Below are 27,946 nucleotides of genomic sequence, written 5' to 3' on the forward strand. Positions count from 1 at the left end.
TTTGTCATAGAACAAAAGGGCTTTATTTTCCAATATAAACCTGTAACATCTTAAAGTGCCCTTGTTCTGTCCAGTACCCTACGTCAGGCTACATGCTGGGGTCACACATCAGCAGCATAGCTCCTTCGTTCTTCGCTACTTCAAAACCATGTAGATCTCTGTACAGCACACCAACACAACTCAGTGGAGACCAAGCCGTTTAAGTCAAATCAAGACAAATTATTGCTCAGATAAATAACCTATTCTACAAAACCGGGACTATTTATATTAAGAGATGCATTTACCAAACACGGAAAGTAAAATGTTTGTGTTATGTTTTTTGGTAACCCTTTATAATGTCTACACTTTAACTACCTGTAATAAAGCATGAAGAATGACACAATGAACAAATAGTTTATTAAGAATGATTCAAGCTATTTCACTATGTAACTTTTTAGGTGGAGGTGGAGAGACCTGCTTGAGATACAACTGATTTGCCTGTAATATCCCACAGTATGGCATTAAAAACATAGCTATCTTTATGGAGACAAGTAACATCATCAAGTCAAGTTACAGGTCAGATCTGTGGAGAGGCAACCCCACTCAGATAAAGAATTCAAGAATTTCAAGGTATTTTTTAATGAATGCAAAACCGATAGTTAATGCCATACTGAGGAACAAGCCAAGCATCTCCAAAACGTTACATAATATTCCTTTATTAATTTAGAAATTATTGGGTAGAGTATTAAGTACTTCTTAAGCTTGAATCATTCTTTAAAAATATTAATGCTTTATTAAGGGTAGAAATAGTGTAGTTATATTAAAGTGTTAACTATTTTTTTAAAAGGTGGGAAGGAGGCCTCAGAGGATACAAAACCTTAATAGCTACCTAATGCCCCTTATGCAATGCTTTAACATGCAGTAAGTTCCCAGAGAAGATAATGGAAATCCTTAACTTTCTTTAATGGGGCATTGTCATGATGTTTAAAAATCTCCCTTCCACCAATATAACGGGATCCCATGCAGCACACGTCACAACCTGATTTTCAATTAGACAACCACAATTCATGAAGAGAAAGAATAGAATAATATATAATGTAAAAATACAAAAAAAAAAAAAAAAAAAAAATCACAATTATAATTCTGGACACAAGTCAAAAGGAGATAGCACCGTTGTTACAAAAGGATGGGACAGATGGGACAGAGGTAAAGGAGGCCAAGGAACCAGACAATCTTTAAAAAAAATGTTTCTTCATATTTTTCAGACATCACTGATTGAGCATCTGACACAAATGTAGTCCTCTTTCTCTGCCGTTTCTGCGGTAACGCCCACACAGACCTGGTGAAACCACTGATTACAGCTGCCATCGCACTGCACCCAATTCACCTGTGCACAAAGCGGAACAAAATATATTGTTATGAACATTTTGTTTAGTATGTGAAAACACTGATTCTGGTGTTTTGGCCTGGTTTAAGATTAACATCTCTGAAATTGTGGGAAAATTTACAGAAAAACCAGCATAGTTGATATGTCTTTTTTTTCTTTCATTATTTTTTCACAATACAATAAAAAGTGATAAAATTATTACTCTGTTTGAATCTTTATTTAGTATTTGCCAATAGAGGAACGGCCCTGGCCCTTCTCTTGAAATTGTGACACTATCAAATTTTGAAACAAACTTAAACTTAAAGTAACTTATGTAATTTGTTAGGACAAAGGTTCATCACTTGTTTGTCTACAGGGAAATGTTATGCTTTACCTGGAATGTTCCACAGTATGGAATTAAACTTATCAAGACCAGCAGGTGATGCCACCAGGCCAAGTTACAGATAATGTATAATATATAACCAAAAAAACAATGGCTGACAAGTTGACTACTAAAATAATTGTCTCCATGGAGATTAGGACTACAACTAACAAACAGGTTGCAAACCCCTCACCAGAAAAGTTATACAGTGCACCCTTAACCATGATGATTAAAAACCATGAGCAGAGTAAGTCTTCCTCACCTCGTCTCCCTCTGGCAGCTGGCACCTCTCCGCCGGGCACACTTCGGTCTCATCATCTGAGTTCTCCGACTGGGATCCGTCTGAGCGAGGAGAGGAGGAGGTGGAGGTCGGGCGGCGGTGAACGTGGTTTTTGTTCAGTTTCTGTCGTTTTACAAGGTGCTTTTTCTCACCCTTCCTGAAGTCTGTGTTTAAACTGTCCCGGTCAATATGACGTTTAGATTTCTTTTCGGACACAATGGCTTCCACTTCCTGAAAAGAAAACAACTGTATTAAAAAAACAGTATGTTGCCAAATTATAAGTTCAAAATTTCTTTGGGATGTCACATCATGTCAAAATATAATGCTGATTGTTGCGTTTATTGTCAAAAAAAGCATGATCAAAACAAATAGTAAATTCCTTTATTCAGTTTCATTGACACTATAATAGATAGGATTAGATAGTAGTCCTTGCCTATATTATGTGACCAACTTTGGTAAATCAAATCGATAATTTTATGATGTTACTGGCTGTTACTAACTATTGTAAAAATATCTAACAATTGTTATGCTGTACAATAGAAGATACAGCACCATCTGCCCAATAAATGTACAAAATATAATTACTCTAGTCTATAGTCTATACTACTATATTTTCTGGTGGTAGTTCACCACCTGCTAGTCTTCATGTAAATATTATTGCTTTCCCACAAATGTTCCACAGTATGGATGCAATTGCAACTATAACTGAATATATAGTTATATAAATATAGTTGTTTTATGTCTGTTTTTATGTCTCCATTGTCTCCATGGAGACAAGCAGCTGGCAGATCCTTAATGAGAAAAGTTAACAATCAGTAATAATTTGTTGAGCCAAACAATTAATCAATGAAGGTTATATCCAGAAAAATCTCCAAATTTGTCATGTTGTTCATACCAGGGGCGATGGTAGTGAACTTTCCTGAGAGGTGAACTGCACATGTGCACAGTCTGTGGGCTCAGTCTGTGTGGGGGACATGAGGCGGTCTGAGAGCTGGTTCTGAGCCTGGTCCAGAAGAACATGGTACAGACTCTGGACCTCCGGCACGGACACTTGCAGAAGCAGCCCCTCCACCAACAGCTCCTCCATGTCTCTGCTCAAACCTGCACACACAACAGCAAGAGATACTGTATTGTAATCTATGTCTAATGGCTTTCATTTTTATAGATTTTCTTGGGATTTTATTAAAGAGATAATAAACTTTACTTTGGTACTAATAAAAAATGATGATGATACTGTTTAAATGTATCTACAGTTGTTACTATATACTGTCCTGACCAATGACCTGGTCCTTACCTTGTAGAGGTATACATTTCTGCTCAGTGTAGAAAACTGTTTGAGCATGGCTGATCCTGTTCCACTCTGGAGTCAGACAAGGAGCCTAAAACAGAGGGCATTTTTAAAAACTGCAGTACAAAACATGAAAATTCCCACATTATACACATATACTTACTTCTATAGGGAATTAACTGCTAACACATAATATACTGAGATCATCATGTTACCTTTTATTGTTTAGAAAATGCTGTATTTGCAGAAAACAACATATTAACATGTTTAATAAGTTTCACTTTTGTTTTTGGCGCTCTGAGTCCCCCCTTCCTTTACTCTCCGCAAATCATTCCCCTTTCAGAGTGCTATCACAACACAATCAGCATGCATCTCCCTAATGGAACTACTGCACATCTGGTTTGTAAAGTTGTTGTGTACAGTTTTGTATTATGCGTTTGTATATTTATGGAGAATTGTCATGTGGGAGCATGGATGATGTAGGCTTGTATACTGAACAATGGGCAGAATCTTACAAGTAACCATAGGGAGGGTTTGAATAGGGAGACATTTCAAAATTACTGAAACATGAATGGATGACATTTATAACCTCTTCAAACAATATCTCTTTAAACAATACATATGAGACTAACCTGAGTGTCACTGGGTTCCTCTGTGTTGCCTGGTGCCCAGCGGGTCAGAGTGGGTGGGGTCCCAGCTCTATCCTCCAGCTTGAGAATAGCACATAGAACCTGTTGCGTCCTCTGCTGCCAGTCCACTGTCCTCTCCACTACATAGTTCAGAGCATCCCCTTCAGGCAGCCTCACTCCCAGCTGATCCAATGAAGTGAGCAATGAGATGATTTTCGCCAGAGGAGGTTTTTCTGATCGTTGACACCTGGTACATAGCCAGGGCTGTGTTCTCTCAGCTAGGTCCTGGACACAGGCGCAGTGGAAGGCGTCACGGCAGAGTTCACACTGAAGCATAGCACCCATGGGTGGCTTCTGACACACGCACACCCTCAGGTCCATGCAGTCGGTGGTGGGCAGCAGCTTGGACTCATTAGCTGCTCTGAGGTTAAAGAAAGACTCCATCTCTCGAAGACGAAGCTCCTCCAAAGTCGCAAGCTGAAAAATGAGACAGAAATACTTGTCACGCCACAATAATCACTATATTAACTTATTGTTCAATAAATGATAGCAAGAACAATGTATAACTTTTTCTGCAGTAGTGGTGAGATTTTTTATATTTTTTTATGTAGTACGAAGTACATATAGTAAGTAGTAGCAATAGTAAAAAATAGTAAAAGTAACTTCTGTTGCTAAATATTGATTCAATCTTATATTATTTTTACTGTCTTTTTTTGCTTTATTTTTATTGTGTCAGTGACAGAAGTAGTTGAATTATTTATGTATAAAAAATATCCATTATAGCGATATTTCTTTGTAGCTATATCTCATGTTTCAAAGTATGATATGGTTAAAAGCCTAACTTAAGTTCATTTAGTCTGAATAGTGTGGAAGTAATATGGATGTAATTCATTTAATTTCTGATCCTGCCATTATTGTTACTTCACACAAAATATGCATAACTATTCAGACTTACTGCAGAGGTAGAATCATTGGTCTCTGACAGTGCCTTCTCCACCTCCCCGAGATTACTTGGTTTTGTAGTTTTCTTTTTATTATTTTTAGGCGATTCTTTTCCTTTTTTGGTTTTCCTCTTAGGAGATCCTAAACTACTAACTTCACATCTGGGACAAAGGATCTGTAAGAAACAAAATTAATTCATTATTTGGCTATCACAGCCAAAGACAGACATGCAGTTGATCAAAAGAAGAAATAAAGTTATCAAAAATAAAGTTAAAGGTACCCAATTTTTTTCCATGTAGAACACTATAAACAGTTTAAAATGAATTAGCTTGGTTTTTCATGTTTTTAAGACTGTAAAAATCAGGTACCGTGCTTTTAAGAAAACTATAATGAAATATCAGTATCACAGTAAAAATAAAATACAATATAAAAAACTGATGTTTCTCTAGCTTTTTTACCTCCAGCAGAGAGAGGGAGGAGTCTTTATGACGAAAAGCTGAAGCTGCCTCTTCTTTCCACTCCTGGATCTGGGACATGAGCGTCTCCAGTTTGTCCAGAGGCTCAAGATGGACCTGGACAGCCTGTCCTCGGAGCACCATGTCTGACAGAGAGTCAGCCAAAGGAACACTACCACCAGCCTAGAAATATCAAATTCATCAAATATTTTAATTTATTTGGTTGGGACAGTGTACAATAATGAACAAAAAAGGAAATATTGCTGGATTTTCCCTTCTAATGATCAGTCTCAATGTTTTACTTTACTTTTTAAAAACAAAATAAAAATGACTACCAGTATTGATTTCATGGATATTAATGTGACAGACCTTAAATTATAGCCATTTAATTAAAAAAACAAAAAAGATAAGATAAACCTTTATTGTCCTACAATAAGGAAATTACAGGTCAATTATAGCCCAATTACTTCCTCTACCCCAAACCACATGGTAACAGAGGATTGACTATAGACCTCTTGATGAAAAAAAAACCCCATTATTGATAATTAGACATGACTGAACACACAGTCACATTCCTACAGCAGCCACAGAGAAACACCACAGTAAAGTGCCATGCCCAAGGACACAACAGCATATCGAGTAGAGCCAGGATCAAAATGACAAACTCTGGATTAATGGTTGCTAAGCAGAACAAAAACCTCACCTCAAATCATATCTCTGTAAAACATTTTGACAATCAAATCACAACAGTTTATTTGTAGTGCATGTCTCTAATTGGTTATTCAGGAAAATGTGAAGACTTGGCTGGCCTGACTCCTAAGCTACTTCCATCCTTTAATTGTAGAGTATCTAGGTGAAATGAAAGGTTAGGACTGCTGCAATTAACAATTCAAACCAAAATATTGTATCTCTTGAATAGTCAACTATCCTCATAATGGCACCATTTAAGTTGAAACCTATGAATTCATGCAGACTAAAAGCATATACACTACTAGTCAAAAGTTCAGACACACCCTCTCATTCAGTGTTTTGTTTCTTAATAAGAATGCAGCAAGATATATGGAATTATTCAGTAAAGAGTTTTTTTTGACAAAGCAAAAAGGTGGGTAATATGAGGATTTGATTATAGTAGTACAGAACACTAAATGAGAGGGTGTGTCCAAACTATTGTCTGATAGCTGTATAAAAGTACCTGTAGTTCCTCTGCCTCCTGGAGCCACTCTCTGGCCTTTCTGATGGTGTCTTTGAGCAGCAGACAGTTTGGGAGGTGGGCAGGGATTGCTGATGCCTTCTCTGCTGCACCACTCAGAGTCTCGATAGAGTGTGGGGGTCTAAAACATGGGAAAGAATACCAAAGAGAATCTAAGGGTTATTAACTGGAAACTACAACGGCTTCAAAACATAGTTGCTTCTTCTCTTGTAATCAATTCCTTTTTTATATTAGTTTTCATTGTGCACCAAAAACAGTAAAACTATACATGTGCTCACTTTTTGTTGATCTTGGGTAAGATGTAGTGGGTACTTTTTTGCAATAACTGGAATTAAAGCAAAATTGGACAGCACTGATGCATTATACAGCATATTATTCAGTCTAAATCAGGGCAAACAATTCAGACAGAAATAATTTTTACCAGAATATTTTTGAAATGAAGGAAATACAAAAATCGGTAAAACTACTCTTTTACAAATAAGGAACAAAGTTTTAGCTAGTGTTATCAAAATTAGTTTTTTACAAAAAATATAAATAGATGATAACAATACAGTATTACAAAATTTATAAATATCAATGGGTTTCCAAATTATGAAAAAATTAAGACTGTTGCCATAGCAATTAACAATTTAAAAGAAAATACCCTATTTCAATGGTGATAAGTCTTCAAAATGTTGCTTAAAACAGGAAGCTGAAACCCATGAATACTCCGTCGCACTCATAGACTGTATAAAGAAGTGGACTAAGCGAGTGTGACTCATAGCGTTCGGCTCCATTCAAACAAAGCTTGTGATGGTAGTAGTTACAGGGGCGAACTTGGAGCCAAGCTTCATATTAGGAATAGGATTTTTTAAATGAACAAATTAGTGAAATAAAAAACCCAGGATCATGTAGAGCAGGTTAATACGAACATTTTAAAACCAAAATGATTAGGCTCACTGCAGCAGTTTTAAAGAGTGGTGACAATATTCCAATGTATTGTCAATGGACAATATTCCAATGAATGCTGCGTTCCAAATGCTAATTTTCTATTTGGAATACGCTGGCTAACACGTTAGCTATGTCCATTTATATATGCAGTCCATGGTCACGCCTTAACCTTAAGTACAATGTAATAGCAATGTAGTAACCTCTTACTACAGGTGGTATACAGTGCAATACATTGTATTTATTGAGTGAGGTAAAACATATGAAGGAATAGATTTATTTGAGTACGTTCATGTAGCAAAGTACAACTCAAAGAGAAATATTTCGATCAATACATTTCATCAGATCTCAAAAAGAAGTTGGGAAGGAGTGTAAACTCCTAACATATCAAGTAGTATTTCCCATTAATAAAGACTATGATAGCCCCCATAAAAACTTATACCAAAGTCCTACCAACTCAAAATACTATAGTTCACTTTTAAATCTGACAACCTTTTGGCCATGGATGTTCAAAGCATTAGTTATTTCTGTTTTAGTTGAAGATAGTGCCTCCTAACAATACTTTATTTGTTTACTTGTTGCTACAGTGATGCTCACAGTGTAATGATAGAGGGATTATCAGACAACATCACGTGAGCATATCACTAAGTATGTCAGCTAGAGAAAGAGCTGCTGTCATGTCTTGTATCATATCAGTGTCTTATGGGATTTCAGGCTCTCCCAGAAAAAGGGGCTAGGTGTCCATCAGGTATGAAGGGATGTTTGGCCACTGAATTTTGAGCCATTTCTTCTTGTCATTTACCCACTTATCTGCATTTAACGCATATGGGTCATCAAGCCATATCCCATTCACCAATTTATTTTATCACATGTGCACAGACACGGCTTTCTGCAGGTTGTGGGTGCATCCACTGTGTTGATAAGGAAATAATCCGTCTATACAACAGTGACTAATTGCTGACGGACTACCTGTGCAGTTATACAAAAATAATGCACGACAGTTGGCATTAGAATTCCCATTGATCATGGTATAAGATGAAATGACTAAAAATCTTGTGCCAATATAGTCTCCCCAGAATCTATGGGAAACACTCCTTCAAAGGTGAGTGCACAATATCCAGTTGATTTAATATAGTTCATATAATATGAATAAAACCCCCCCTCACCTGGCCTTGAGCAGGCTGATAGCCTTGTCCTCCCAATGCTCGGACACAGTGAGCAGCTCCTGTAGACGAGCCATAGCCCTCTCCACAGACGGGTGCGGCCCCAGCCCCACCCCCTGGTCGATTAGCCTCCTCATGGTCTCCACACTCAGGGTTTTGGGCTGGCTGCTCTCCTGCTGTACTGCCTCCAGCCATCGGGCCTGTTCTAGACGTACTCTGAGCCGGGGCAGCTCAGGTAAATCCACATCGAAATCAAAGCTGACCTCCAACAGCCCCTGAATCTCTGTCACACTGGGGACCGCGTCTGACAAAACCTTCTCACTGTGCTGCTGGAAATCCTCGATGCGATTCAGGAGCTCCTACAAACAGAGAGGAGGCCAGAATATCGGTAAAATTGGTACCTACGTAGAAACTTGTATAGAAACCTATATGGGTAAAAATCCTCCATGGGAGATGGATTCAGAATGGTGAAAGTTTGGACGGCAGCCGTAGGTACTAACACAAAATACTGTCTAACATTTCATGAAAAGTGAACATTCTTATGAGGCAAGCAGAGGACAGACCCCAGACACCAAAAAACTTGCTGCACCTTTAATTAATTCTTCACTCCTCAGATTGGATTAATTGTGATTATCAGTAAGCAACTGTTGAAATAACTGACTGCTAAATGTAGTATAGACCATAGTCTATGTAAGATTTATGACAGTACCGTTATAAAATCAAAATAAATAGTAACACAATTCATAATTTTAATTAAAACATGTACATGCTATGTATTTTTAGAACATATTAAAGAAGTGTTCATTTTATATATTTGCCATAATCTGGTTAAAATAATGATTTAACTGACTAATAAAAAATAAGTCAAGTGCTGCCTCAATTAGTCCGACTAGTACTGTCAACCAATTAAAATCCTTAATCACGATTAATTTCATGAATATAATAGTTAACTTGTGATTAATCACAAATTAATTGCGCCTTTTTGTTCCTTGAATCATTATTTTAAAAATGTTATGAACATAGAAAATTGCTTTATGCAAATGTTTTTTTATTTCAAATCCTAACATTTGTCAGTGAGACAACACTATGTTCGATGTTCCACACTCATGTTCCACTTTCATGAAGTGTGACCCCAAGGTAGTTCTCATTATTGAGGGATGTCCAGTAATCTCCAGTTAGCGCAACTGTGTTTGTCTGCCCCACCGTTTGTTGCACTAGGGGTGACCTCGTGCTGGGACTTTTGGGCTGGGGCTTGCATGGTGAAGTCGTGCATGTGTACATGCATGGATGGCTGTGCCGTGCTTTGGCCCACCTCCTCCTACTGGGACTTCTCAGTTTCATACAAATAATTTTCCTTCTTGTTTACAGCTGGATCCTGTAGTTTTTCTAACGTTACTAGCAGTGGCCACAGCTTATGAAAAAATAAGTTCACTAGGTGACAAATAGCATTAATCACGTGAACTTTTTTTTTTTAAATTAACGCCGTTAAAACTATTTTGCGTTAACTCGTTAATAGCCCAATATTACTAGCGTTACAAAAATCACAAACTTTTTGGTTAGAGGTAGAGAGTCTCTACTCTACCAATAAAGACAAAGCTGCGCTGATCAAATTCTAGCACACACCTTTAACTTTGGGGCTTGTGGGAGACTGCAGGAGAGATTGTATAACTGCCGAACAAATGATCGCAGCTCCTCCACTGTCAGCTGGCTCCGTGACTTCCCACTTCCACAACAATATCTGAGGACAACAAGGAATTAACATAATAAAATAATGTAATGATTATTACAGACTATATTGAAACCATACCTGGTCTGTCTCTTGCCATTGAGAAGCTGCTGAGCTACAGTTGAGCACTTTTCAGCATCTTGTGTCACAAGACGAAGGCGACGCAAAAGATCATTTTCAGGGAACTTTTTAGACTCTGATTCGGCCAAAAGACCCCGGAAAACAGGTAAACCTACAACATGTGAATATAGATAAATATATGTCATGGTACACTGTTTTCTGCCTTTCACTTTTCTTACCTCTCTTCTTTTCTAGTTTGGCCTCCAGAATTTCACTCACACGGACAGCCCAGTCATCGTACAGCTGGGCACGCTCTTTTACTGCATTCATCATTGGAAACAAGTCGTCCACCTTGTATCTATAACTACAGAGAAAGCACAACTCTTGCAGTGTGATATATGTACAAGACATTTTGCTTTGTTTCTTTAGGTTCAATAAAATAAAAATGTTGTCTTCAAGTACATACTCAAAAGGGACAGTATTTAGTCTGCACTCTTGCTAATTTAAAAGTATTACTACAGTCACAACTGAACCCAGGTTGCCAGAGACCTGCAGATAGAGGACACACACAAGTTTTGCTCTTTATGTCAGTATATGGACAGGCCATGTCTGGTTTATTTGTGGGATCTGGCAATCCAAAGTGTGAGGCTCATCATGCTACCTTATTGCAGCTGATTGTGTTCCAGCCTGAGACAAATTTTCTTCTGAGACATTTAACTGACTTTTATTGAATGGTGGTAAAGACTGTGCTTGGTTTGAAACCTGTTAGCTTACCGATTAAAATAAAGGACTTTTCATGATACATCCTAGTATTTTGTTATTTTTTCCTAGATCCAAAGATTTTTACACAATCTGCTTCTTATTATGATTTTACCAAGATTTAACGTAAAGAGCAACCCTCTGTAGTCCTGTTGTGTCTTCATGTTGTGTGTGTCTTAATATTGAGTGTCTTACTTGAGCGTGTAGTTGGACACAGGGCAGGAGCAGAGCTGGTGGATGTGGTGCAGACAGACCAGGACCCCGGGGCTGCATGGGCAAGTCAGAGCGGACAGGAAACATGTGGTCCTGCACTTCATACACTGACGCTCATCATCCTGCAGGTGGTCATAGTTCGCCTCTTTACACAGAACCACCCCCTACACAAGGAAAGGATCAGAAAATATATACAAGTGGTTCTGTTTCATAGGGTGACCAAACGTTTGTTTTTCCCCGGATATGTCAGTTTTTTGCGTCTTGTCCTGGGTGTCCAGGTTTTTTTTCATAAAGTGATGGAAATGGTTTTTATTACCATTCATTGGGGCCATTAAATTGAGCAGCTCTCGTAGCTCTCTGTGCACTCAGAAGGAGCAAGTAGACAAAAACAGTCGGTCAGTCTCCAACTTGCCAAAGCGCAAAGGTGCTTTTTACAATGACTTGTACAAGAAATTCTCCGTTTTCCGTCCCGGTCGGGACAGGTGGGAGGCCATGTGCACAGGTTGCGAGGTGAGAGTAACTCAATGTCAAGGCCCCACCCTTCACCCCCGATAAGGTGTCTGGGTTTTCACAAATGGAAATATGGTCACCCTAGTTTCATACCTCCAGTGTGCTTCTTTTCCCCTCTAGTGGTCATCCAAGTTTTAGTACCCATAATATGTCTAGTAGTGACTACATAACTATACTACTTATAGGTCCAGCCAGATTGAATTCCAGCCTGGGACATTTTTCAAACAAATGTAAAAACATAAAAATAAAAATTAATTCGATCCAAAAAAAATTGTCCGGCTGACAGAATTTAATTTCGGTTTTGTGATAGATCCTACCTGGATAACAGGGATTTCACGAATGACTTGCTAACATAAACAATTTTATTTAAATATTTTCTGTCCCAATATGGCTTATTTATCAGGAAGTTCAGACAAAATTCAAATTTTTGCCACTTTTGTGGCACAACTCAGAATGCTGCATATATTTTCTATTTGTGCCATAGACAGTACACTATACAACAGTCTCACCATCTTCTTGACTTTGTTCCTCAGCTCCTGCTCCTCTCGGATCATGAGGACCATGTCTTTGTGGACGGCGGAGGCCAGGACCACATCCAGACTCTCTGCTTTGGATGCCATGTTACAGACCATCTCATCGTGAGAAAACACATTGTAACGATTCAGTGAGCGATAGTGGTCCACACACTGCCTCCCCAAAGGCATCTAAAAAACAACACACAATCCATTCAAAAACAGGGTACTGATTAAAATGATTTAAAAACCGCATGTTTGTTGTGGTAGCACTTCTGGAAAAGAAAATTAAATTTGAGAAACGTTTCACTGCTAAAATATTATATAAAGTAGGTTAATGTGTGTAAAATGTTCACGTACACCAATAACAATGCACCGATTCGCTGGGAGGCACTGAAATGGCTTTGTAGTTCACATAGAACTTACTGGCTTCAAGATTTAGCCCTATGCAAAATAATATAATGGCAGTGCTACAGCTACTTTCGAAATGATGAAAACAAATTGGGGAGCTTGCTTACCCAGTCAACAGTGCAGAAATTGACTGCCTCTGCAAAGTTGAAGCCCTGATTGAAGCCACTGTGATAAGCTCTGGGGAAGGTGACAACAAATTCTCCAGCACACTGGTTTGTCCTGTAGATCTGAAAACAGACACAATGATATTAAATAAACATAGCATCTCAAAAAGGATCTAAAGGGGAATGTGTGCTATTTGGTAACACACAATTGACAAGTGATTCCCGTTTCATTAGCCATATCCACCTTACAGACTTACAGACAATTTATAGCATGTAAAACATTGTACTAATACTTAAAAGGGTAATTAACTGAACCTTCAAAACAGTGCGAGATTATTATGCTTCCCATTAGTTGAGTGGTCTAAGCAGCAGCACATATGTCTCAAGAGTTTTGAATTCAATTCTCAGCTAAATATATATTAGTGCTGTCATGCGATTAAAAAAATTGAGAGATTAATTAATTATGATCTGTAATTAATTAATCTAATTAATCTCATTTTAATCTCACCTAAAAATTGTTGAGAAAAGCCTTCAATTTGAGGTATTTTCATTTAAATTCATTATTACATTATTGTGGCAGATCAAAAGACTGATATAGAACAAAAAAAAAAGTGACTTTATAAAGTCATTTATTGTTTAACAAATCTCTCCAAATTGGCTTTTGAGCCCAAGTCTCCATGAATAAAAAACTGTTTGCTGTAAAGTAGCAAAGACGAGGAAATCTGAACATAATAACTTTTGTCTACTTAAAGACAATAAAAAGTCCAGTCTTTCCTTAACCATATTAAAAATATTATTGATAGAGAAATGCTTTATATATGAGATCACTGGTTTTAGTCCTTGTTTTAGTCATGGTTTAGACCTGCTTTTGTCCTACTTTAGTCCTAGTTTAGTCCTGGAATGGGTTAGTCCTGGTGTTAGTTCTGGTTTAGTTCTGGTTTAGTCCTGGTTTAGTCCTGGTTTAGTCCTGGTTTTAGTTCTGGTTTTAGTTCTGGTTTAGTTCCTGGTTTTAGTCCTGGTTTAGTCCTGGTTTAGTCCTGGTTTAGTCCTGGTTTAGTCCTGGTTTAGTCCTGGGTTTAGTCCTGGTTTAGTCCTGGTTTAGACCTGGTTTAGACCTGGTTTAGACCTGGTTTAGACCTGGACTGGATTAGTCCTGGTTTTAGTCTTGGTGTTAGTTCTGGTTTAGAAGCGCACAGGAGGAAGAGCGGTTTACGCAGCGTGAAGAGAAAACGCGATCCACACGCGGCTCACGGGAGCACGTCGGTGTCCACGCAGTGTCTACGGAAGGAAACGTGGTCCGCGCGTTCTCAGGTTAATGGCGATGATGAAGGTGTGTGTGTGTTGTGTTGTGTTTGTGTGTGTTTGTGTGTGTTTGTGTGTGTTTGTGTGTGTTTGTGTGTGTTTGTGTGTGTTTGTGTGTGTTTGTGTCCCCTCATGTGGCAGGTCACTATAGGACAGTAGTGCAGACATCATGAGCCTATGCAGGTTGTTTTCACCAGTGACATTTAAGTTGTAGGCGATTTTATATTTGTTATTTTCTTTTATATTTCACGTCGGGAGAAGAATTTCCAAGACACGAATGCGTTTTTACCTGTGCACTGCTGACTCTGTTTTACTGGCTCTTCGACCTCGTCCATTGTGCGACTGACGCCGCCAACATTAACATGATGTTTACATCGCTCTTACTGCACGCGTTTTGTGTGGGTTTCCGGCAATGAGTGGAATTACCGAAATAAAAAAATTTATAAATGTGTTTTTTTGTGTGTGTGTTGTTGTCCCAACAACACATAAAAACAGATTTTATAATAAAGCAACTCGCATACAGAAACAGTAAAGTTGGAGATTAAAAATGAGATTAACGCGATTAAAAAACATAACGCGCTAAATATGACTGTAATTAATTAATCGCAATTAACGCGATAATTTGACACCCCATTATATATATATATATATATATATATATATATATATATATATATATATATATATATATATATATATATATATATATATATATATATATAAATGAAATATATAAAAAGTATGCCATTGGGTGATAGTGGTGCAGACACTGACCGGGACACCGTGAGCCATCAGGGTGTTGGGGTTCATGATGGTGACGAGCTGATGCAGCAGATCAGGCTGAGAGTCAAACAGCTCTGGGGCCAGTTTCCTCATCACCTCCTCCAACTGCTCTGCTGCAAAACCAGGAGCTCCATACCAAGTTTTTGGCTCACCCCTGCATGAGAACAAAGGCAAGGTTAAGATACACTTTAATATGGAAATCTCTACATGTATCTCTATAGGAGCTGCGTTTTGGAGCTGATCTTATTTGGAATTTGAACAAAATAAAGCACATTTTACTTCATGAAGAGCTTGTGAGAAATATTTAGATATAGAGTCTTACTGCATCAGTAGTGAAGACTGATAAAATTATGTATTGTGATGATACGGTATTCTATATTGGATATTTAACACAAATTCAGAAAGCGCTATCATTCTGTCACTATTATGGATGTATGATGATTATGTAATATTGTGATACAGTTGCAAGTGTTTACGGTTTCAATTAATAACTGCATTTAGAAGTTACACACATTAACTTCACAGAAAATAATGTTTTTGTAAATTCTTCAAAAATTTTAATATATCCTTCTCCTTAAAGGAAGCATCTATGGTTATCTATAGAAGTGAAAAGTTGAATACGATTGTCACTGATTAATTTATTGATTTATCATTAGACGCAATATACATTACATTTTGATTTGATTGTGACGTAATCTAAAACCCTGTGATTCTTATACAGAGTATGTACAAAAGGGAGTGTCTATACCAGTGCAGGTAGTTGATGGAGTAGCTCCAGTGGTCCTCGATGTGCCAGCAGAAGGAGGAGAAGCACATGCCCACGTAGAGCCAGGGCAGAGTCATCCCACAGATGTCTGCAGTGACGTGAGTGAGCACAGACCGGTTCATCATCGCAAGGTTATTCAGGTTCCACCCACATTTCAGGTATTTCTGTTTGAAAAGACACATATTTGACTTTACAGTTAATCACATTTAAGTTCCTAAATTACATTAATGTTGGTTGTGTTCACGTTATAGAATTTGATGATGTCATAATTTCCGATGGAGTGCAGGGCCTAAATAACTTGGGAGTAACTATGGGAGACTTCCTGTTTTCATTATTTGTTAGGCATTGGCGCCACAGGCTATCCCTTTCATCTTATGACTTACATGCTTGTATACTAACAACAATCACATCTCTGGGGTTGAATAATGCACCACTTTTTGAAGCTATTGAAAATATTGTTTATTTGAGACACTTGAGCGTAGTGCCAGTTTTTGTTTGGGTGGATAGGCCCTAACCTGTCTACTGCCAGAGTGATATGTACAGGACTCTGAAATGAGTTGTACATATTATCAGAAATATGGAATGGCTCTCATTGAAATAAACACTGGTCAGAGCATCACAACAGTAGGGCAATACGGAATATTAAACTTTGATTAGATCCTGTTTAGAGAAAAACACAAACACCGTTCCCATTCACAAATACACAGAGAGCGTTCCATATTCCTACAAAAATAGGCTCAAGTACGTCCGTAGGCTTCCATGTTTGTTTTGGTTGCTTTGGGCGCTTAACATTTGGCCCAGGGCCAATCGTGACAGTGGGAGCCTTCCAAGATGGATTCTCGGGAGTTTCTCACAACTCACAAATATCATAATTCATTTTACCATGTGGTGTATGGGAGGGGAGGGGGTTTGCGCTTTCATGGCCTGGTACCAAATGACCCACATCCATTGCCGTTCCCTGGCCTGGGGTTTGGGGTCCCCTGCCCTACAGCCATCAATATACTTTTTGAGTCGATGTCGCCGAATCGTTACAGCTCTATCTCTCACACATAAAATTAAAGTCACGAGCTAGCAGGCATTAGCCAATGGTTTGTCACTTTCACCATTTTTGTTGAATATCACTACCTAAGACCTAAACAGGACCATGAATGGTTGTATTGTGTTTAAATACATTTAGTTTTTTTTTTTTTTTTTTTACTTTCAGACCATCTTAAATTTTTTGGCTGTGTTTGCAAATATGTACACTGTATCACCATGGTAACTGCTGAACATTCCACCATAAAGATGCATGTAGAACAGCCCCCTTGCGATGTCACTGCAAAGTATCAATTGGGATCCTAGACTATTGTGATATCATGTGAACCCAAACTATTACTCACTGAAGACTAACTGAATGTTGAGAACATATTAGTACCTCGTCAGCCGAAGCCACCTTGAACCTGCCGTTGGGAATGGGGAATCCGCTGCCGAACTCCTTTGAGGCAATATCTGCTCCGTATTCGACAGTCACGTCTTCATCGATTGCTCCAACCAGGCGCCAAAACTCCTTCTCCACCAGCTCGGTGGGCACCATCTGTAAAACAAGAAAACGCAATCTATGTGAACAGATGTACTCACAAAGAGCTGCACTGTGGATAATTGTAATGACTACATTGGACATTATTTCAAAAATGTACATTATGACACGTCAAGATATTCCCCCAAAATTGTTTTCTCTTGGTCGTGAAGTTCTGCATCATTCATAGTATACATGGTACAACAGTGAAAGTACAAAATATATTTGCATAAATGATTAGCAGTAACACATAAAAAGTAGGCAAGGGGCAAGGTTGCATGCAACAACCTCTTGTGAGATCAAAATACCATGAAAAGAAAACAAACAATGCAGTGTATGTATAAATGTCTAATTCTCATAAATCCAATATTGTCTCTTGTCACATTCATAAGGAAAGAAAATTATATTAGAACATCAATCAATCAGCATAGCTATAATGCCATGATTAACTAAGGTAAGGTTCTGATAACATGTACGCACAACAACATTGCAGTAGTATACCACATGAGGTAGATATCCATAGCAATAACCAAGGTGTAGATGCATGTTTCGTCCATCAATGTCAAGTCCAGTTAACAATTATGTTACAGTTATGTGGGGGTGTGGAGGATGATATGGTGCCCTAGGTAGAGGTTGATGGTGAGGGTGGAGTGTGACCTGTATTCATGGGACTTTTATCTTGTCCCACCCCCCAATAAATGTATGAATCTTAAACTGACTGGGATGTCCTGCCCATTAAATAAATGCAATAATATGAATCAATGATGAGGTGAAATTGTGTCTTTCATATTAGTTGTACTCACATGGACGGGCATGTTGAAGTAGTCTGATTTGAAAGCGTCTGCCATCTGCCCAAACGCTCTGAGGGAGTAGTCTCTGAACGCCTGCTCAAACCCAAATGCCTCGTGAGGTTTGCTGCACTCCTGAAAATAACAAACAGCAACAATAATTACCTGTAAATTACTGTACTGACTAACCCATTTGAAACCTCAGTATTGATTTGTCAGTACTCTTGAGAGAATACGCGTGGCATAAAATTGTTGAAATTGTAATTGTAATTGTTTCACTGGAAATTTTAAACCAGTTTAAAATCATCAGGCTGGGTTGGAAATATTACTACTAATAATACTGTTTCTGTAGATTTTTTTTTTTGCATGCAGTCTGCCACCTGCTTGTTGCCATGTTATTGCGTTGCCAGATGTTCCACAGTAAGGCATTAAACTTCATCTCCATGGAGAGATGAAGTACCAGTTCAAGTTACAGGTCAGATGTGTGTAAAGGCCACCCAGTTCACAACAAAAATGTATGTCTTTGTCTACAGTCCTTATTGAAGGATTCGTTTAAGAACAGAGTTCATTCATTTTATTCCTCTTATCCTCTATACTCTCCATGCACAAGACAGGGCTTGCAAACAAACTGTACGTGCGCGTGCATAAGCACCTCCTCATTTGGGCCAAAGTCCCAACTGTGCCGCTCCTGGGCATGGTTCGTTTGCACTGGACAAACGTACTGAGCTTTAGCAGCTATCTGTTCAGTTTATCAATTTATTTTCAAGCTTATAGGATATATGGAAGATAAATGATACAGTATTGGTGATATTACTGTTGTGTTGTTTGTGCTCACCTGGGCCAGACACTTGGGGCACCTCCAGTCTCCTTTGGGCACGTCGTGGAGAGGCGGGATCAAGCAGAAGGTGTGGTAACTGTCGTCACAACCGTCGCATAGCAACAACCGGTCCTCGTCTCCCCCACTGCCACAGACCAGGCACACCACCAGGTCCACCTGCACAGAGGCAGAGCAAGGGGCACTCTGCGGTGACAACTACTCGGTTAAAGGGTTCTTTAAAGTAGTGTCTGAATATTAGTACTACAACAAAGTCAATATTATCATCTAACAGCAGATATCAAATGTCTCTTTATTATCTTGGGCTTTTACTGACTGCAAAAGGTACAGTGTTGAAAACACAGTAAAACTTATACATACTCACTTATATAATAGATATTGATCCAGCAAACAAAAAATTAATAATTAATTAATTAATTTAGGCCTATACATTGTGTAATGTAACTTTCAAGACCGAGTTAGAATCTGTACTGAATTAGATAAATTCTAATAATACAGAATATTTTGCACAGACAAGATTTTGCTACAAACTCATTTTCATCTGTAGTCCCTGGGCAGAGGCACAGTGACAGCAGGTAACAGTGTGCAGACACTTCATAAACTGGCCCATGTATCATTTAAAATACAGCTAAAAAAACAAATAAACCTCAACAACCCATTACCAGCAAAGGGAGCACCTCATTAGCACTCCTGTATGTGTTTTTTTAAACACATGATTACATACACTGCAAAACAGGACTTACTGGGTTTGGGGGGATGGGAGGCAGGACTTGTTTCTTATAGCGAGATTTGAATTTATCAGCTTCAAAGACTGGTTCTGGGATTTCAACTGGCTCCTGTTTCACTTGGATGGGAATCTCTTTTTCTATAACAAGAAAAAACACAATACCCTTTAGATTTTTGTCTTGTAATTACTAATAAGCAAATATAGATAAATGCAATAAATAAAACATACACACCTGGTTCTGGCTTGGCAACAAAAGAGCCCATCCTTCGCCTAAGGTTGGGCCTGTTCTCCCCGGGCTCTCCTGGCTCAGTTTTCACACAGATGCCCTACAGAGAAAAAAACAATTTAAACTTGGGCACTGAAATAGTCCTATATTACACAAAATTGACTCTTGTGAGCTTTAAGCCATTTTAGAATGTTGTTACCTCATCCAAAACATACCTGGAGTTGTGTTTTGTTTCATTCACACATGTTTGAGAAACTCTTTTTTATTATTCTGTCTGAGAATGTTCTGTTCCACCTTGTGATGTCATGTAGTGGTAGTTTTCAAGTTAACAGCAATCCTTTACAGTTTGTTCAATAGAGATTCTGATTTCCAGAGCTGAAAATATCCAAATTATTCTAGGGAAGATGTATGGAGTTTAAAAACACAGTGGAGCACTTCCTGTATTACCACATGACATCATAAGGTGGAACAAAGTGTTATCAGCGTGAGAGAAGACCACAGCTTTAATATGCAGGATTTCTGGGTTACACTTGTGCAAATGACAATGCAAAACATATCTCCGGGTATATTTTTGATAAGAAACAACATGATAACATAGATCAGAGAATACTGTCATATGGGCCCTTTAAAATTGCAATTTAATATAATGGAACTGTGTGTTTATTGAAAACTGTGTAATTAATTGAATACATATTTCAAACCACATAAAAACTGCAAGTAAACTGCAACTAAAGCAGGACTAGAACTGAACTAAACTAGGTCTACATTAGGAGTAAACTGGACTCAAACCATGACAACTGTAAAAGCATCCATAATCTCATTCATGAGGATTAACACAGAAATATTTTCTGATTAACTACTAAATGGATCATACATTTTCAAAGCTGTTAACACTGGGTTAGGAGGTTTTACACATAACAAGAAGCCAGGGAGACAAGATATTCTGTTGTTTACAGTCATTTCAATGTAACTTTTGTGATAAGTCAAGTCAGGCCTTTGTCCAGCCCAAACGAACTCAGTGTATCAGATGTACAAAATGCACTGCAAGTTTAAAGATGTTTCACTTTTTCTAAACAAGCAACAAAACTGTAGCATTGTCAAAAAATAATTGTGTAAAATATACCAAAAAACACATAGGCCTACCACGATAATTACTATATTGATTTATCATTTAATTCATGATAGATGGAACAATGATTTTTGGGGTCAATATTTATCATAAGTACTTTTTCTTTAATCTAGTGGTGAAATGATAAGATCTGGGTTGAATAAACAACTACTATGACTCATTAAGTGGTTCATTTATTTATGGCAGCATTCTCATTAACAATGTTGAAAATATATAATTGTTTGTATTTTTTACTTTAAAATGTGTTATCATGACAGGCTTACACCCCTATTTGCAATAAATCCTTCCACTTTAGTATTTTTCCTCCCATATTTATAAAGCCTCACCTCAGTCTTCATGCGTTTGGCTCTGCGGGCGTTGGACTCTGGGGTCAGTTTTGGAGGCTGGTGCTTCACATCCGAACTGTCTGGATCTTTACTCTCCACTGGCTTTTGAACACACTGTGGGACATACTCACTGGTTATTAAGGGGAATAATGGAATCTATAGATAGGGATGTCAAGATTATTAGGTATTTTGATAATTGTGATTATTCAGGTCACAATCTAATCATAATCTGTAAAATATAATAATAAATGTCCCATATTACACAAAATAGGCTCTTGTAAGGTTTTAACCATATTATAATGTTGTTTCCTCATCAAAAACATACCTGGAGCTGTGTTACATTTCATTGACAGATGTTTGAGAAAGCCTTCTTTATTAGTCTGTCTATATCTCCAAAACTCAGAATGCTACACCTTGTGATGTCATGAAGTGTTGATTTTCAAGTTATCAGCAACCTTTACCTTTTGCTGAGTAGAGACTAGCAATTCCAGGGCTGAAATTGTCCAAATGATGTGAAGGTGTATGGACTTTAAAAACACAGTGGAGCTCTTTTTGTATTGGCACATGACATCACAAGGTGGAACAGAGTGTTTTTCTGTTTGAACTCTGAAGAACTCTCCCTAACCCTAAATATGCATTCACATGAGTGAATGAAACAAAACACAACTATAGGTTTGTTTTGGATGAGGAAACAACATCATAACACAAATTTAAAAAAATGTGTAAAATGGGCCCTTTAAGAACTAATGATTTTTTTGAATCCCTTCAATATATGATCCACATTTTAACAGATTTTCATTAAAGCATGTGTTGGGACCAAGACTAATTACTTGATATTTTCTAATCAAAATAAATAATAAAATAAAAACGGAATTATATAAAATGATATAATGTGTGCAAACCCAACAGAGGCCTGTTACACAAGCAGTACCTAGTCAGTTTATGATAAAAAATAAAGTTAATCTAAACTGCCTATCCCTTAATAGCTAACTTAAGTGTATCTAGTTTTAAGAAAAGACCCAGGAAATAAGTTATATAGTGACACTGTAGTTACAGTTTGTTCCTTACACAGTGAGCACAGCAGATAAAGAGACACATGCCAAATCAAAGTGGACAGATATGAGCAGAAGTTACAGGGAAATCAGTAAAGATACAAGGTACAAAATCACCTGAATCATGAAAAAGACTAAATGTATTAAGATGAAAAAATGTGCAATGTGCGTTTTCTTTTGAATAGAATTTATGTTAATTTCTTAAACTATCAAAAAGAGCCATCATGAGAATGAGTAAGAATCCAAACTAAATGAACGGAACTTGTGTTAATTTCTTAGTACAAAAATTGTTATGTCAAGTAGAAGTGATAGCAATGAAAATCTAATTGTAATCTGATTCCTGTGACTGAAAAATACACTTTTCCACCCACCATCCTGTTGGTCAGACGCCATCAGGCTCAGAGTGAGTGAGAGGTAGACTTAACCAATCACAGTGAAATGTGATAGTAAGATTACTAGTTATACATGAATAGTGATAATAACTAAATAATACTCTAAAGTCTAAAGAAAATTCCAACATAAATGTCCCTAGATACATTTGACATTTGAATAAACCAGCTTGTTTGGCTTGTATAACTCCAATACAATGAGAAGAACATGTTAAGAAAGATAACAACGATACTCATGCATGTTAAATGAGGTTTTATAAGTCCCAAAAAAACATACCTGTTCAGTTTCAGGATCAGCCTCCAAACGCATCAGTTTGGAAGCTGCCTCTGGGGCCTGAGAGAGAGAGTGGGAGTGAACTTAATGTGACCAAAACACGGCCACAATTCTAATCCAAATCTATGACCCAACTCTCGGCCAAATGTGGATCGACAATATGAGGACAAATGCTCATAGTATACACACAATTTTTATCTAAACATTTAAAGGTGCACTATGTAAGTTTTCTGGTGGAGGGATGATTACCTACCTCCTCTCCATGAAGATGTCTTTTGCTTTGCAATGTTCCACAGTACAGCATTAAATTTATCTTTGATTTTTAACATTTACTTATTTACTTACTTATAGCATGTAGTCACTTACAGTTGTCAGTTACTACCATGAAAAACATGCTTTCTTAGTGTGAGTGTGGTCACTTCACAGATCTAACGTTAAATGCCACACTGTGGAATAAATCAAGGAAAGCAATAATAGCGCCATAGAAACAAGCAGGTGGTAGACCACCTGAAAAGTTCCATTGTGCGCCTTTAAATGAAGCTAACTGAGGTTAACTTAACCAGGGAGACTGCATATACTACCTGTACATTGCCTGTCAATCATAGTTGGCTACTTTAGTTTCTCAAATTAGCCTATCACTTTCGAGTCATTTGTTTAAGTGCACTCTCTCTCCCCTCTTTTTTCCTAACATCCCAATAGCATTCCGCATCCCTCCTCAGCCTAATCAATTGAATATATTTTTGTCCCCAAGGGAAACTTGTCTTGGGAAAAGTGCACCTGCAATGATGGACAATGCAATAACCTCCACTGCAAACCCATCAGGCTCTCTCTCTTCTCCACAAACATTTTCTCCTGTCATCACATCACTCATGTCTCTACCTGGCAGGATCTAAGAACCAAAGTCTATCCATTAAAAAAAAAAAAAACAATCATTAGATCAGAATTTTCTCTCTGTTAAAACCCTCCCTGGTAGAAATTAGTTGCATTAGTTACACATGTGCACTCACAAATAAAAATCTTAAAGGTCCACTATGTAACATTTATGGTGGTGGTTCTGCCACCTGCTTGTCTCCATGGAGATGCTATTGCTTTGTCTAGAATGTTTGGCATTAAATTGATCTCTTTTGCATTTATTCAATTACGCATGTTTTTAATTGCTCAAAAAATTGCTTGTCTTCTTAGAGGGATCAGGCTCACCTCTCCACAGATCTGATCTGTAACTTGGCCTATGGTATCACCTTATTGTCTCCATGAAGAAAGTTTAAAGGTCCTATATTTCACAAAATTTACTACGAGCTATAAACCACGTTAGAATATAATTAATTTATCAGCAAGTTTGTGTACTCCTGGATTATTAGGCTATCTGCACCATAGCTCGAAATGCTCAGTTCCACCTTGTGATGTCATGAAGCAGTGCTTTTCAAGTTAACAGCTTCCTTTTACCTTTAGCTCAGTAGAGAATTGCTAATTTTAGCACTGGAATTGCCAAATTATTCTAGTGAAAGCGTATGGAGTTTAAAAACACAGTCTAGCATTTAAGTATTGCCACATGACATCACAAGGTGGAACTGAGTGTTTTCACTTTGAGAGACGACCACAGATCTGTGTTGTGTAAATGAAACAAAACACAACACCTATGTTTTTGATGAAGGAAACATTATATCATAGCGTAATGTGGATATTCAAAGCAAGGCAAGCAGGTGACAGAAGACACATATTGCACCTTTAACAAACTACTTTTCATTTCAAAGATTTATCATGCTTCGAAGCAGTACACTATCACCACCTAAAATAGGTAATTCCACTCACCAGCAGGTTGGCTCCGCTCTGGAACAGGTTGTAGGGGTACAGGATTTTCTCGTAATGAGACCGAAGGTGAGATCCAATCGCTTTTCCAGGAGCGAAGCCCATTTGAACTGCAATCTTGGTCCATCTCCTATCCTGGCACACCACATCGAAGCCCCCCTCATCTGCAACAAGCTGGAAGACAGAGTTTAATAGTTTAGTGAAAGCTGGGCAGAGGAGAGGAGAGATTTTTAAAAAAACTTAAATGATCATAATATTAATCACAATTATGTTCTGAAAATAAGCAAATATGGGATATCTATTGTCTGTCATTAAAAGAAAATTATTTCAAAACAATTATTGTAGATTTAAATTAAAAATAAAACAAACTTGCTGTGTAATCTTTCAAATAAAGTAAAAACTTATATTTCTGCACTTTTGTGGTTACCCCTACTGAATAATACGTAATTAAAAACAAAAATAATAGTGACAATATTGACAATATTGAAATGTGAATCAAATTTACAATTAATTCTGATTTGAGAAGTCAAAGTAGGATAACTGTAGAAATGATTAGAAAAGATTACAAAAATGATTAACTTATTTCCAAAACACATTCATGTTTTAATGGCAAAAGGTATGATATAAAAAGTATGATATAATGAAGCTTATCACATAGTTAAAAAAAAAATGTAATGAAACTATTTTCTGTTTACAGACTTAACAAATACACAAATGTTTTCTTTTCACACTAAACAAAACACTTAATTTTGACATTTTCTGGTCTTTTGGTAAATTCACCTTGTTGAGCTTGTATAAATCCAGGAGTTTTCTCTCAACATGAGGAATCTTCAGTGTACATCCCTGTAAATCCCAGAACTTGGCGATCTGGTCGAAGAAGTTGAGTTTGACTCTGGTTTGGGCCTGTGACAACAAAATAACATGACGGCACAGCTGGTTTTCAAAGGTCAACGCATTCAGTAGGCCTACTGTTTAAATGAGATGGAGACAGGCCAAATCAATAGTGTTATAATGCTAATTATTTGATGTAATTAAGTAAGTATCGCGCTTATATACATTTTCACACTTGCAGATTTTTCTATTGAATATTTATTATGCTAATGCAATACCATATAATCAATGGCAGAATCATGACTCCTCCCCTAATTTGAAAGAATTGGCATTGTCACATTCTACAATTTGAAAACAACCCACAACCCAACACAGTAAGTAAAGGTTCAGCTGTGCATATGTAAATTGTATGGGGTTCAGCAAGTATGACTGAATGAAAATACTAACGACATAAGGAATTAACATATAATTACAAATGACTACAGTGATTGTATTTGAGTGCACATAATTACGTTATAAATTAACATTTGCTTTATAATTGGTTAATTAAACACATTGGTAACAAGCTAATTACATTTTAAAATACTTAAATAAAAAGCTATATTGTTTACCTCAAGCTCATTGAGCCTCTGGATACGAGGGACAAAGTGTAGTTTGTCAACATCACAAGCAAAAGGAGGCTGCCAACCCTAGAGCGCACAGGTAGCATAGATATGCACAAAGAAAAATAAAACATATTTAATTTAAAAAAGAGTGGTAACTTTAAGAATATCTAAAGAATATCATTATCTCTATTGGCCTACCTACACCAATAACACAATATATATAACTACAGGTATTGTCAACCAAAACAGCTATCCTCAATCATCTTTTTGGGTCAACTGTCAAAAGACAAATTAATACTGGTTGACTTGATTCATAATTGTGCCACCATAAGCCTAAAATCTTAATGTAAGTCAGTAGCCCACATCCCCCACTGACAAACAAAATGGCCAGATGGAAGCCTCATTCACCAGCAGCTTACCACAAAGCCAACATGGAGGACACCACCCAACAAGGCTCAAGCAAGAAACATTGGTGAATCTCCAATACAATACTAAATAATGCTCAAAATTTGGAAAAGTTGTGTAATATAACCTTGTGTGACCTTTAAATTCAATATTTTCCCTTTTTCCAAAAGCCAAGCTTTTTTGAAAAGATCAAAGTACTGGATGTACCACACTGTGATAATGACAGTATATTAAACAAAATAAAAAATATATGCAACTTATAGGCAAAAAAAGGTAATTACATTATTTATATTTTAGGCCTGTTGACCAGAAACTGAGACCAAGTCTGCCAGTGCATCATGAGGTCTTCACCAAATGATCCACAAATTGTGCCAAACATGCCTTGCTATAGACAATATAGAACATGTTTTATAACAATATGGATTTTAATCTTTTATTTGACTTTATCAGAATTATTATCTGCTGATCGGCTTCCGCATAGCCTCTGTCAATGCCTAAATTATGACAGGTTAGAGCTGTTTGCTAATGTTAGCCTATCCTGGCTAAGGGACACATGAATCTTTGTATTACGCAGCGACGTAAACAACATTTCCTTATGAACTACGCATATGAATTGTCCAAACGGGCCACTGCACAACTATAACAGAAAGTTTCAACGCAAATATCATAAATAATAGCCGGCTAGCAGCAACAGCACAAAGAATGAAAGTAGCCTTGTATCCGCCATGTTGAAGAGTCCATTTAAATCCCCGAGACTCTCCATCCGCAGCCGTCTTCTTTACGCTCAACCCAAATCAGCATCCCAGCGACCCCACAGTGTTTTTCGGGTATGTTTTTACACTCACCGGGGGCGGACGGACTTTACAAATGCCAGTCTTCTCAGCGATGGGCCGTATTTTATTGATGAAGGCATAAGGATCACCAAATTCCTCCCAACTGGGTTCGAACACCGGGCATTCAGGAGGGGGTTTGAACTCGTCCGGTCTTGGTTGGTTCATGGTTTCGGACCGGACCCAGCGGCGGCTCACAGGGGACGGGACGCAGCTACGGCCGTGTCACGAAGTTTCCCGAAGCGATTTATCCAGAAATACGAGCCGTGAGAGAGGCAGCGGCAGGCGGCGAGTCCACATCAACACAGAGGAGACAGCACCACAGTCATTACGCACACATACGCACATAGAGGGGACTGTTCCAAGGCAGTGAGCACGTCCGCCCGAAAAAATAGTCACCA

The 27,946-nt window shown here is 37.7% G+C and overlaps 1 protein-coding gene across 3 annotated transcripts; it reads right to left on the minus strand.

Moving 5' to 3' along the window:
* On the minus strand, positions 1-27,893 carry kdm5bb (lysine (K)-specific demethylase 5Bb). Of its 3 annotated transcripts, none has more exons than XM_020929540.2 (28): positions 27,561-27,893; positions 26,317-26,394; positions 25,655-25,777; positions 24,878-25,048; positions 23,072-23,128; positions 21,354-21,467; positions 19,905-19,998; positions 19,689-19,810; positions 18,946-19,104; positions 18,126-18,245; positions 17,182-17,340; positions 15,750-15,931; positions 14,993-15,155; positions 12,920-13,039; positions 12,399-12,593; positions 11,362-11,543; positions 10,647-10,771; positions 10,429-10,579; positions 10,245-10,359; positions 8,625-8,980; positions 6,514-6,652; positions 5,325-5,504; positions 4,880-5,041; positions 3,928-4,401; positions 3,302-3,386; positions 2,903-3,108; positions 1,990-2,238; positions 1-1,366 (listed from the first exon to the last, which is right to left on the minus strand). In XM_020929540.2, exons 1-28 carry the CDS (start codon positions 27,711-27,713, stop codon positions 1,241-1,243), a joined length of 4,560 nt encoding a protein of 1,519 aa, XP_020785199.1. In that variant the 5' UTR covers positions 27,714-27,893; the 3' UTR covers positions 1-1,240. The 3 variants fall into 3 exon arrangements, with proteins under 3 accessions (XP_020785199.1, XP_020785198.1, XP_020785200.1); XM_020929539.2 differs by having other exon boundaries at positions 18,946-19,131; XM_020929541.2 differs by lacking the exon at positions 23,072-23,128 and having other exon boundaries at positions 18,946-19,131.
* Positions 27,894-27,946: the final 53 nt, after the last annotated feature.

Source organism: Boleophthalmus pectinirostris, unplaced genomic scaffold (genome assembly GCF_026225935.1).
Source record: "Boleophthalmus pectinirostris isolate CB_2022bp ecotype Guang Dong unplaced genomic scaffold, ASM2622593v1 HiC_scaffold_8, whole genome shotgun sequence".
Classification (NCBI taxonomy): domain Eukaryota; kingdom Metazoa; phylum Chordata; class Actinopteri; order Gobiiformes; family Gobiidae; genus Boleophthalmus; species Boleophthalmus pectinirostris.

What these genes read in the sequence shown, in the direction of transcription:
- kdm5bb (XM_020929539.2), bottom strand. Translation starts at nt 27,713, where the DNA reads ATGAACCAACCAAGACCGGACGAGTTCAAACCCCCTCCTGAATGCCCG. An exon ending in TCCATCAACTACCTGCACTG is followed by an intron (nt 15,156 to 15,749) that starts GTATAGACACTC and finishes GTTCTCATGCAG; the next exon opens with GGGTGAGCCAAAAACTTGGT. An exon ending in ATCAGCCTGCTCAAGGCCAG is followed by an intron (nt 6,653 to 8,624) that starts GTGAGGGGGGGT and finishes CCCATGTTTTAG; the next exon opens with ACCCCCACACTCTATCGAGA.